Here is a 13,196-nt window from a genome sequence, read left to right on the forward strand (position 1 = left end):
GTCAGGTTATCAGTACAACTTGCATTTGAGTGGATGTTATTGTGCACTGTTACACAGTCTGATGGCTGTGGGCGGCAGCGCTCCTTCCTGCTCTGGGGATGTAAAAGTCTGGTGCTGAGGGGGCTGCTCGGGGTCCTCACAGTGTAGTGCAGGGGGTGGGAGGAGTTGTCCATGATGGATGTCAGCTTGGCTAACGTCCTTCTGTCCGCCACCTCCTCGATGGAGTCCAGCAGGCAGCCCAGGACAGAGCTGGCTCTCTTAACCAGTTTGTTCAGTCTCTTCCTGTCTCAGTCCGTGCTGCCCCCTCCCCAGCACACTATGGCATAAAACACCGCAGAGGCCACCACAGTGTCAGAGAAAGTGCAGAGTAGAGACCAAAGGACCTCAGTCTCCTCAGCAGGTGTCGGCGACTCTGGCCCTTCCTGTACAGGACGTTTTGTCTGTCCAGTCCAGTTTATTGCTGAGGTGAACATCTCGCAGAGTTACTGCCCCCCCTCAGTTACAGAGGACCTCTATGGCTGGAAAAGAAAAGAAAACAAACACAGAGCCTTTCTCCATACAGTGAATATGTGACCAAAACTACAGTAACAAACATTGCTGTGTACCAGCAACCTTGGAGAATCAGAACAGCATTTTATATTGTTGAGTTGTTGATAACAGACAGAGGTAGGTTAAAAAAAAAAAAAAGCAGAATGCCCTTGAGCTTACATGTTGCACTGAATCAGTCAAAGTGCGGTTAAACGCAGCAGCGTAAAGGGTCTTGAAATGTAAGGCCTCAAGGTGCTTTTTGTGTCTGCGCTGCTCTGCGTTTAGAAGTCAAAATTATGTGTTTCAGCTTTTTGTTTTTGCATAACAATAGCAACCGTGGAGATTATTCTTTATTTCTTTCCCTTTTTTTTTTTTTTTTTTTTTTTTTTTTTACATTTTAGGCACTTAGCTCATGCCCTCAAGCTTAAATTAGCTAAATTAGCCTCAAGCTTCAATTAATGCATTTTGTCAACATTTCCAGCAGCCAATAATGAGTTGTCAAAACAACACACACCACAGAATAATTGCAGTATAAACTATTCCTGTGTTCCTTGAATATTCATGCATTGTTAACAGTTGAGGAGACATAGAGAGCCAAACAGATGTTTTTCTCAACAATGTCTGGAAATATTCAGCAGCAAGGTGTCAAGCTGAGAGAAGATGTTTACAAACCTGGACAGCCGGTGAGACATGAATTCCAGAAATTTAACAAGATCCAGAAGCCTTTATTGATTTTTGGCTAATGTATGCAGAAAAGAAGAAAAAAAATGCATTACTTGGCAGCTTTCATCAGGGTACAGCAGTGAATAAATCCATGTTTAGAGAGGGAGGAGGAAACAGTGGTGTGTGCCACTCATCAGTGCTGCTGAATCCAAATATATCTGCTCTGCAGGCTCAGTTTCAGTGTTGCCAGACATTGTTTGGTAATCCAGCTTCATGTTAAAAACTCAGGAGATCACCGGTGACATATTGTGGTTGATGTAGGTAATATGGAGGATTTAGTTTGTTCCCATTTTGCACTTGGCCCTGTGGTGTTCAAATAAAGGATGATAAATCTCAGCGGCTCTAAAGGTCAAATGAAGGTCTTCAGAGAGTGGTCATGTTTACTGTCTGTCTCTTTTGTGTCTGAGGAAGTCTGCTGAAGTCTGATATTAAAATATCAATAAGCAACATAAATATAGTGGCACGGTGGACCAGTGGTAACCGTGTCGCCGCACAGCTACAAGGTCCCGGGTTCGATTCCCACTGTGGGCACTGGGCTGGCCATGCTAACACCATGCTAACATGCTGTTGTGTCACAGGCTTATTGTTTACCATGTCCATTGTCTTAGTTTAGCGTGTCAGCATGCTAACATTTGCTAATTAGCACGAAACATTTCATCAAAAAACAAAAATGTCAGCCTCATGGTGGTGCTACAGGAAATATCAGAGGGAGCAGGTCGTCTGGGGACCATGAATGCACAGAAGTCCATTGCAGTCCATCCATTCGCTGTTAGATGTTTTAATCTAATCCACAGCGGTGGACCAGCACTGACCTGCCATCCACAGAGGCAGGCAAAAAATCAGATGTTTTAATGTCACCAGCCTCTAAAATTTGCACAGATTGCTTCAAACGGTTTCAAGAGCCACACAGCAACACAGCCCAGTAGGGGATGGGTGATTTAAGGGTGTAAATGGGTCAGCTGTGGCCATGGCGAGGGGCTTTGGTCCAAAAATGGCTAGTCTCTAAACAGCCCCATCTAAGAGCCGTATGTGTGCAGAATTCGGATACTGGGCCAGGTGCAACAAACCGCTTATAATCTGGTTCAGAACTAGGTCTGCAGTGTGGCTGGGATCTGGCCCAGTTCTTCACAGTATGAAGGTTAAGTAGGTGCCCTTGCAGCCAGATTGTATCATTACTGGTATTGCATGCAGAGTATCAGCCAAATCCAAGTATTAGCATGGGTCAGTACTGGGCTTCGCTAATTTGCTTTCTGGGTGTCTGGTCGGTTTCAGCACAGACTCTGCGACTATGACAGATGTCAGCTGTCCTGTGTGAACGCCACCTTAATTCAGCAACAGCCGGCTTCACACTCAGTTACAAATCTTCGCACTTGGCAGATACTCCCAACTTGTTTATGATTCAAACTGGCAAGCCTCCAGTGACGGGCCTTGTTCTGTAACTACTGCCAAGGTGAAAAGAAAGGCAGCCTCAGAGAAGCCTCAGGTTCAAGTCAGGGCAAGCATTCGCCTTGCTGAAGAGTCCCCACCAGCCACAGGGACAGCGCGTCCCAGCAAATGTCCCTCAGACGGAGGGCAAGCAAGTGACCCCTAATTCAGATTCACAACTTTTAAGTCCAGTAGTTTCTAGAGTGCAAGTCACATCTCCGTACTGTAATCTGTGTGGGAGCTCGGAAAGTTTGTCGCTTCAATACTTGTTGCTCTCACAAAAACCACAATCCTCGGCTAAGCTCTCGTCAAAATGCAATTTGAATACTTACTTATGAAAGCATGTGGCGGATGTGACTTCGACAGGAATGTGTTCACCTTCTGAGCTTTCTAAGTGCTTGGTTTCCTAAACCAAACACATCTCCTGTAGTTAGCCGTGTTTGGAAACATTACAGTAATGCATTTTTCCTGTCTCCCTGTCAGTCGCTGGCATTCAGCCTGTTGATACTGCCACAGGGAGGCAGGAGCCGGCGTGCGGGGGGTTGAAGTGTTTATTCAGCTCTGTTAGCATTGCTTCCCGCTCGCCTCCTAATTATTCTGTACTCAGACTGGTGTGAGGAGCAGCCTCAATTGGATGCAGTGTCACGAAACACATCAGCGATGGATACTCCCGACTTCTTAAAGGCTGCAGATCAACCGTCTGCCTCTCAGCTTCGCTCTCCTCTCCTGTCTGTTTATGTCTGTTTCACCTCTTCTGTCGTCCTCTCTGCTCGTGTCCCCTCGGCTCTTCATGTGTCCTCTCTCTCCTCTTGTCTTGGTTCGCCTCAGCTCCTCATGTCCTCTTCCTGCTCTCTGTTTCGTCTCCCGTCCAACGATATCTCAAGGTTTCAGACAGACGATATCTAAGACTTGTAAGATATTTTTAATGGTGCCGGGATTTAAGGTTAACTTTGAAGCCAATTAAAATTACAAGTTGACACAATCAGCCATACTATCCACAAATAAACGTAGCTAATCAGTCAGACTCTGTATTTCTATTAAGAAATACTGTTAGGAAATTAAAAGAGGAAGGAAGTTCATAATCAGAAGTCCACTAAAGCAAACACAATGGATCCTGTCCTTTTAACCTCTGTTACATAACAACCTCAGAAGAATGAGAAACCTGCCATTGCATGCTGAAACATGTGGAGCCTGCACAGCTGCATGCATCGAAGCTGCATGCTGCTGTGTGCATGGAAGTCATAGGAAAACCAATGCATGATACCCGCCACGAAGCCAGTGAGGCAGCGACGTGTCAGTTTCTCAATTAGTCACAACTGGCGCTTTACGTTGTAGGTTAAAGCTGCAGTAGGTAACTTGTATAAAAGTATTTTTTTTGTCATATTTGCTAAAACTGTCCCTATGCCTGGACAGCAGAACATGAAACATGTAATCTGTGAAAAAAATCGGCTCCATTGGTACCACCTACTGCGATTTGCGAGAATCCACCGTGCCCAACACAAAACAACCAATCAGAGCCAGAGGAGCGTCTGAGGGAGTGTCTGACATCTGTCAATCACTACTCACACACGCTGCGAACCGCCGCCTCCCTCCGCTCACGCTGCCGTCTGCCGCTCAGTCGAACAACTCTGTGAGCGGCGTCAGGAGGCTAGTGAAAGCTATGACGGAGCAACAGCCAATCACAAAGCAGAAACTGCCCATACCGCCGCCGCCAACAACAGCATATACGGCTAAGACAACAAATAACCATGAAGCTAATATGGTGATTGTTACAGTAACACTCCACAGCGCGTACACTATGTTAGTGACTGTGATGTAGCGGCCTGGCAGAGTTAGCTTGTTCCGATGCTAAGGCTAACGTTACTGGTTGTCACGGCAGCCGCGCAGACGCTGCAGCGAGGAGGGGCTTGGAGGCGGGGCATGAGTGCAACGGAGAGAGAGGGGGAGTGACGTGAACTTGTGTTGGTTCAACTTGTCAGGCTGAGTCTGCTCTCTTCTCCATCTCACCTACTGCAGCTTTAAAGACCCGTCATACAGTATCAGAACGTGGCAGAGCAAGATCCTCCACACGCTTTTGTTAAATGTGTGGTTTGGCTAGAAAAGAGGTGGACTGACCAACATGTCATCTGACCACGTCGGAAGTCGATGGTGTTTATAGTTGTTCTGAATGGTGTAGCGAGGGTGGAGCTGGATGCCATTCAAAAAACATTCAGACTCTCTCCTGGAAGACAGTCGGCAGTTCACTCGGTTGCTCACGTGAAAAGTTACAGAAATATTTGTCAAGAATAAACGAATTAAGGAAAAAGAGCTCGATAGAAAAGTCCAAACCCTGGCTCCTTTCTCACCTCCGCTCGGTTTGCCAGTCGCAGCGAGGGGTGGGTGTGAATGTGGGATTGTGGGGCAGCATGTTCACACGGTTTATTCCAGAGGAGCTTTTGTACCTTTGATTCGTGTCTCGTAACTGTCATGAAAACATGCCTCCTCTGTGGAGGCGTTTTTACTGAGACAGATGGTGCAACAGCGCTAATAAGCTACGATAGCTTTCTCCATTTCCGACCCTGTGGTTCTCTGCTTCCTTAAAGGTCGCCGCTGTCAGAATGGCTTACAATTGGTTGGCAAATTCGCAGGTTGAACTTGACACCAAATATTTGTTCATCTGAAAAGCTGGTGTGATGAGGCCTTAAAAATAAGACCTCCAGTGAATATATTAAAGCAGTGTCAGTGTTTTTAAGGCCTTAATGTTGAGGGTAATGCTAAAGGCTAATGATGCGCCGAGCATTTAAAGGTCTGTTTTGTTGGTTGGTGGTATAATTTATTCTTATTATCATGAATTATTGTCCAGATTAGCCCAGTATGCCACTGTTGAGATGTGTTGCTGAGGTATTAGCCGTCCAGTCCATTTAAAAAATTAATGGAAATCTAAACGTTGCTGTTGGCCTGTCAGAATTAAAGAGCAGGGACTTTTTCTTTACTCACTCAGCTGAAAGAAATCCACCAAAGAACACACAGACAGACCCATTTCTCTGCTGACAGTAGCCTCAATAAACCAGCAGGCAATGCACCGGCAAAAAGCATGTTTTCAATAATTGCCTGGCTTTTTCTTCATAAGTTCAATCTTTCAACTCCAGTATGTCTATTACTGTCTCTGAACACATGCAGCCGCACAGCAGACTGAAGGGCGTTCAAGGGAAATTTGCTAAATCACATCCTGCAGCACAAAATGTGTAACACATGTTTGAGAGGAGCGGGTATTAAAAAACGTAAATTACAGCACTTGACATCACAAAATAATGGCATTCGCTGACATTTCCAGACTGATTGATAGTGTGTCAGAGGTTGGATTTTCCCTTTAAGAAGCGCAGAACATTTTCAAGGAGCGGTGCTACTTTGTAAAACGCATCCGCTCTGATTTAACAAAGCTAATGTGATCGGACGAGGAAAGGCGGCGTTTTGCATATCCTAACTGTTGCTGTTTGAGGTTTTCACTTCAGTCGGGGGACTACCTGCAAAAAAAAAACATCCTGTGATGATGAAGCTCCCTGCAAACCCGCTGGTTCATGTCAAAAATGCATCGTGAAGACCAAAGAAGGGGTTGTTTTTTCGAACTTTTTCCCTGAAAAGTTTTACTTTGCAAGCTTTTCACCAGGATGCGTAGGATGAGCTTTGTCCTGGATTATTCTAAGACCATACCAGCTGTCATTAAACCATGGAAAAACATATATTAATTGGATTTAAAAAATTTGAAAGTTCTAAAAAGCCTCACATTTACAGACTGTAAGCCTTTATCGAGCTGTATTTTCTCTTTCTGTCCCTGTGATGTCGAGTGGCCGAAGGTCACACCGGTCGGATGCCTCCTTCTCCTCTCTTTTTATGCCTCTTACTTATTTTTTCCTCTCATCTCCTCACCTCTCTTTCTCACATTAACTCCCCTGTTTCTATGTGTCCCTCTCTTTTTTCACTCCAGCCAAGCCCAAGAACTCAGCCAACGTTGTGACCGTCCAGGCGGGCTCCAAGTCAGTGGTGGTGGCCCAGTGCGAGGCGGCGGACGGCAAACCGGCGGCCACCATCAAGTGGCTGGCTTCGGTCGGAGGCAACTATTCGACCAGCACCACGAACGGGCCGGACGGGACGGTGACGGTGCGCAGCGAGTACCGGCTGGTTCCCACGGCGGCAGATAACGGCAGGGAGGTGAGCTGCATGGTCGACCAGAGGACGCAGGAGCGGCCGTGGGTTCACCCTGTCAAGCTCTCTGTGGAATGTAAGGAAGACACACACACTCGCACTTTAAAACTGTTACCTCCTCATAATAATGTCTTTTCGAACGTAAATGTTGACTGATGCGTAGCCCCCGGTACTGCCGCTATCGTGTGTCATGGGCCTAACTACGGATACGAATCACTTGGCTGGATCCAAAAGTGCCAACTGCCAGAAACTTCAGACACGGACCAGCGCTTTGCCAGAGCCTTTGGGCTTTTACTTTGGCAGTCACCTGCACGCTCTTCGCCGCTCGTCTATAGACGATACCCACATTGCCAAATATAAAACAATCAGCCCACATTTATATCCAAGCTGTGAGACCGCGACGGTGAGAAGATGATGCTTTAATATGTTATCGTGCGGCACTTTCTCCACACACCCACATTGTAAAGCAATTCCTGAGTCGCTTCTCTAATGATCCAAATAATAAAAACATCTGGTCTGCTTGCTGCAGCGTCTGAAAACACATTTTCATTTTATTTGCATGGTTTAAACACTGTGGGTGTAATACAGGAATACAATAACCCATACTGTCAGTTTGCTGTAAAAGTCAGTGTTTCTGTAACAGATGGCTCTATAAAGGCCTGTGTTCATACAGTATAGCAGCCCTGCAGAGCACCGTGTGACGGCCGTTTGAAGCTACATTTACTGCACAAGCTTTCACTCCCACTGCTGGTGTGCTAACATTTAACTTATTATGGGAGCAGGTTGTTACGCAGTCAGCTGCAGGGATGGCCCTCTGGGTGAAGGTTGTAACGGTGAAGAGGAGCTTCGAGTCGTACCTCAAACCATCTGCACCACGGCTAAAGCTGTTTTTAAACCTTTATTCACCGAGCATGTGCTTGTCACATGATTCCTGGTCAGCCAGTCCATTAAGAAGCTTATGACTAATACACATTTTATTAAAGAAGTGATCCGGCAGACGTGCATCACACACCATTGTGACATTCAATCTACGTTTCGTTTTGTTATTGTGATCCTTTGGTGATTAGCCGTTCAACAGCCGTGCACTTCATTAATTGTAGCCTCCTTCAAGGTCTCTGTGTTCGCCACCGTTTCTTCTCAGTTGTTAGTCTCTAAGCAGATTGTGACAAATGAATCCAGATTCTGTAATTACACACGAGGACAAATGAAACGGATGCCTGCGGTAACGCCCAAGCCTGAACCTCAGCCCAGGCTTTAAGGACAGCGCAACATGTTAGCACCTGTGATTTCTCTCTTTTGGCTCTGAGGAGCGTAGAAACCAGGAAAGCACGTGCTCACATGCAAATGTGCACACACATTACTTCCATCTAATCCATTCCGTTCCATTCTAATTAGCGCGGGATTAAAATATTAGACAGGTTCGGCGTGGCTTTGCAGAGATTCAGGGATGCTGACAGCATTGTCTCATCTGTGCGACCTTGCTGACGTTTCCTTCAAAGATCGAATAGATTTAGCTTCTTTTTATAGTCGGCAGCGTTTGGACGATGTACACACACAACGCGCACACATCATCAAGCCGCCTGCCAAGATGTTGAAAGAAATAATACGTTTCCTCATGAAGGCAAGACCCCTCACATGCATGGGGTCATGCCTGCCTATGGCTGAGTGTCCTCACTGGCTTTTAAGAAACATATCTGCGGCTGCATCTCAGTATGAATGTGAGCGGGTTTATTAATCTGCTCTGTGTTTGTGCAGCATGTGTGTGTGTGTGTGTGTGTGTGTGTGTGTGTGTGTGTGTGTGTGTGTGTGTGTGTGTGTGTGTGTGTGTGTGTGTGTGTGTGTGTGTGTGGTGTGGGCGTCGCCACAGAAACACAAACGAGGCTGAGGGATCGGATCTGTTAAAGTGACAGTGTGTATGCCGCGGGCTGCAAGAAGCGCATGAACATGTTTGTATTTACTGCACTTCTTCACTCGTTCTTTACCGACTGCAGCTGCGACCGCCTTTAATCGAGACGAGGGCCCGTAAAAATGTCCTCACGCTCAAAACTGGTCCTCACAAAGACGGACGTACCGGCGCGCGCACACACTTCCACGGAGTGACTCCTGGTTGTGTGTGTGTTAGCTTAGTGATGGTGTGAGGGATCACGTCTCCTGTCTGCTGTGTAACTCAGATCAGCTTTTATAGGTCAGCGCTCTCTAGGAGGAACACACACGCGCACACACACACACACACACACACTGTACTTGCCCTCCTGTCCTGCTGCTGCTTTCCCTCGCTGCCTCGACACGCTGTCCTCTCCTCGCACTCCTCGCCCGGCCTCCTCGCTCTCAGTCTGCAGACTGTTAACGTGTGAAGGGAAACGGAGCCAAGCTTTTCTGCTCTGCCTGTTTTAACTTCCTACACGCGTCGCTTTGCTTCGCCTTCACTTGAACGTGAGACACATGAGAGTGACACTAACTGATTTTCTTATCCTCCTGGCATGAGAGCGCCTTCATTTCAGGAGGGAAAAGCTCTTTAAGGCGGCGAGGTTTCCTTTTCCACGTTTTTGACATTTTTACTACAGCGGAGCTTACACACATCATTATACACGCATGGCATCCTTTTTTTCTTGTCTGAGGTTTTTTGTTCGTGCAGCATTTTGACACAGATTAACAAAACATCTAAAAAAGGCAGAGAGAGCTTGATGTTGTCCTGTTTAGGACATAAAGTTCATAAAGTTCCCACTAGCAAGCAAGCTAGTGGGAACTTTATGAACTCCTATAAAAGGTCTTGCCAACGCTCAAGAGAAATCACAGGATTTAGTGCCACATATAAAATTCAACAGTTTTATTATATCTGTTTGTTGTGAGCTAACATCGCCCGTTCCTGCATCAGCCAATATGTGAGATGAGGAGAGGAGCAGACTTTGAATTGGTGACCACTTGAGCAGGAGTTCACTGCAAGTTTCATGAACTGCTGAAGCTGAAAAAGAGATTTTTGCAAATATGTCCAAAACTAGAGTTAACAGACCAAAAGCATGAACTTGTACTCAGAGAGAGAAAGCTATTGAGAGTTATTGTTGTTATTAAGAAACGCTACCGAGCTTAGTTATGTAAGGGCTGTTTGCATAACAGTGGAACATTTTGATTACTGTGTTTTGGTAATTTTGTATGCGATCCAGCATTGTGGCGGGAATATCCTTCCATGCTTTCATTAGTTTTTGTACGGGATCTGACATTTTCTTTGTTGGTCTCTTTGAAAGCATTCAAAAAGTGTGCAGATAAACTGACATCGTCAGTAGGAGCTCCCACAGCGTTTGAAGGAAATCCTCCTGCTGCATCGGTGCGGCTGTGTCAAAAAAAGCGGTTCTTTCATAAAGAAGTCAAAGGTACAAGGCTGAGCACAAAAGCATGTAAGGAGAGAAAAGTATGACATCCAGGGAGCCTTTCAGTCAGAAACATCCAATCACTGAGCCTCAAACTCTTACATGTGCTGCTAACGGCAGGTGAAAGCTGAAGCAGACGCTATCTGCGGCTTAGATTCATTCACTTTTGGCTTCTGCGTCAATTTTGGATGAAATTGTCGACTATGGCGCCGTGTTTGCTCACAGCTGCAGCAAAGGGTGTAGAGGCACATTGAAAAAGTGACTGGAAGCCGAGGCTCATGGGTGTTTAGAGCCATCCTCATGCTACACTGAACACAAAAATATGGTTTCACTGAAACAAAGACGACATAGTCAAAGAGTTAGCTAGTTGGTGACGTATCTCACTCTGTGTCCTTTATCAACTTCCTGTCTTTCAGACCCCCCCTCTGTATCCATAGAGGGCTACGACAACAACTGGTACGTCGGCCGTTCGGACGCCATCCTCCTCTGCCAGGCCAACGCCAACCCCGCGCCCACCACCATCACCTGGACCGCGTAAGAATCCCCCTCCGTCCAACTGTGCAGTCCATCCGTCTCCCTCCAGTCCCGCAGCGTTTCTGGCAGGACAGTCCGTCCAAACGCTCGTCTCGTGCTGATGGGGGACACTGAGCGGGGAGACGGAACGGCTGCTGTGATTTCGCTCTAACTGATGCTGTCTTTGACTGTTTTATTCTTCATCTTATTTTGTCTAATATCTCAAAATATATCCTCCATTCACTGCTTTCCCGTCCTCTCCAGGGCGTCCGGTTCTTTGCCAGACACGGTGATGGTGGACGGCAACAAGCTGACGGTGAGGAAGGTGGACGACGCCGTCAACACCACTTTCATCTGCGAGGTCAAGAACAAGCACGGGGCCAGCCGGCACCAGATCACCACCATCGTCATCGGTGAGTCCGTCGAAACACGCACACACACTCGCTGCACGTGTGGAAGCGTGCACAGATGCACACATTGAGTACACTGAAGGTGTATGTGTATTTACCTGCACACACACACACACACACACACACACAGTGTGAGTCACTGTAGTCACCTGATGCTCCTGCACACGTTGGCCTGTGCACAGATGTGTGTGCACATGTGCAGTCTGTGATATTCACGTGCACATGCAGGCTGCTCAGACATGCAGATACACTTGCACACATGCATGCACGCATACATAAATCTCTCTGTCACACACACACACACACACACACACACACACACACGCTGGGATCAGGGCTGATCTGAGAGCTGCAGGGATGCTGTCTCTCTCAATCTTCACATTGGATTTTTTTTCATGTTTTCCTCCTCGCTGGCCGCCTTTCAGGAAGGCGCAGAAGAGGCTTTTGATTGACCCTTTCCCCACAGCAGGGCCAAATTGCAGGACAAGGGCCAACTCAAAATTCAGATCGAAACCACTTTCTTGAAACCGGAGTCTATACGGCCACGCTGCGACCGGGAAGCTGTTGCTCTGCAGGATGTAAATTAAATGTGAACTGTGGTTTATGAGTCTGAGAGCAGGCCCTCGTTGCGGCGTTTTGGCCCTGCGGTGGATGCGACGGTGTTGGGATTGTTGGAGCATTTCTAAATTCTTCCAAGGGGTTCAAGTTGGTGTGAGCCAGTTTGCCCAGGTTTGTTTTCCTTTCTTTTCCTTTTTCCAATTTCCATTCTTTGCACCCTCTGTTTCTTTTCCATAACAACTAACACCTCCCCAGCACGAGCGCTCTGTGCGCTCCGTCTTCTTTCGGTTGAAGTTTTCTCTCCTCTTCCACCTTTGGATCTCTCCTTCTGTCTGCTGAGACTGTTGGTCATGTCTGCATGTTTCTGCTGGGTCTTTTGACACTTGCTCGTCCGGTGATTCAGCTGCTGTCGCCACAGTGTTCGGTCTGGGTTTTTTTTTTTTTTTTTTGGTCTTTTCCTCTGACGCTTTCACCAGTGGATCCTATACACACACACACACACACACACACACACACACATACCTGCACACACACACACAAAATCGCAGGAACATGTCCGCATGCTGAAATGCCTCACTACGCATCAGCAGTCAGGCCTCTAACCCTGTTAGAGTGTCATTTTTATCACCGTGTGTGTTCCCACAGTGTTGCTCTCCACATCGCCTGCCTGACTGGTCAAAACACTTTCCTTCCTTCTTCTGCAAATCTTTTTTTTTTTTTTTTTTCCAGGGATTAGTTTGAATAATCACCATGTTGAGCTTTACAACTAAACAACAAAAAAAATCTGCTCTTTTGAGAGAGAGCTACATTTAGAAAAATCCGTGGGAAATCGGAGCTGGAGATTTGAATTGTCTCCTCGGAGAACAAAGATGCTTTGTAGCCAGGCGGTGTGTTGGGAGGGATGTGTGGGAGGTTCAGAAGTGGCTAAGCTGCTACTGTTCTTGCTGCGAGCATTGCATTGAGCCTGACTCAAAGTATCTGGGAGGGTACTCTTTCCCCTTCCAGCGCGCACACACTCACACACACATGTAAGCTTAACACTGAAATCCTTCACGGACACATGTAAAATCTCTGAGTCCACACATTACTCACAAAGTACACACACTCACATACCTTGAGGACTTTTGAGGATTCGCGCACACAGAAATGTTTTATCTTCCCAAGTGAGATCAAGCCCAGATTTTGTGATTCATCCTCCTCCGTGTTAAATGTGCCCTTGGTGTTTCGCGTTTGCTTGGGCTCCACCGCAGTAAATTAACTAAACGCGCATGAAGCGACGCAGAGACTCCATCTTTCAGTTTAACACGTTTACGTATGGGAGCTGAGTGCCAGGCCGCAGAACGAAGCTGGCGAGGTGAGGCGGCGGCGTGCTGTTGTTCAGCTTTTAGGTGACGCTCGTGCAAAATGACCTCCCATGAGCGCACGGGGACTGCAGCTCAAGGGCGCTTCGACGCAGCTACCAGAGACGGGTGACTTTGGCTACTGTGGGAGT

The 13,196-nt window shown here is 46.9% G+C and overlaps 1 protein-coding gene across 2 annotated transcripts in view; it reads left to right on the forward strand.

Annotated features, from left to right (window-relative positions):
* pvrl2l (PVR cell adhesion molecule related 2 like) overlaps positions 1-13,196 on the forward strand; it is a 260,669-nt gene that overhangs the window by 116,352 nt on the left and 131,121 nt on the right. For both annotated transcript variants that reach the window (XM_070985052.1, XM_070985053.1), the window contains exons 4-6: positions 6,641-6,934; positions 10,640-10,757; positions 11,001-11,149. In XM_070985052.1, the coding sequence (XP_070841153.1) occupies positions 6,641-6,934; positions 10,640-10,757; positions 11,001-11,149 (561 nt within the window). The remainder of the gene's footprint in view (positions 1-6,640; positions 6,935-10,639; positions 10,758-11,000; positions 11,150-13,196) is intronic.

The sequence above is a fragment of the Chaetodon trifascialis genome, chromosome 17, assembly GCF_039877785.1.
Source record: "Chaetodon trifascialis isolate fChaTrf1 chromosome 17, fChaTrf1.hap1, whole genome shotgun sequence".
NCBI classification, from domain to species: Eukaryota; Metazoa; Chordata; class Actinopteri; order Chaetodontiformes; family Chaetodontidae; genus Chaetodon; species Chaetodon trifascialis.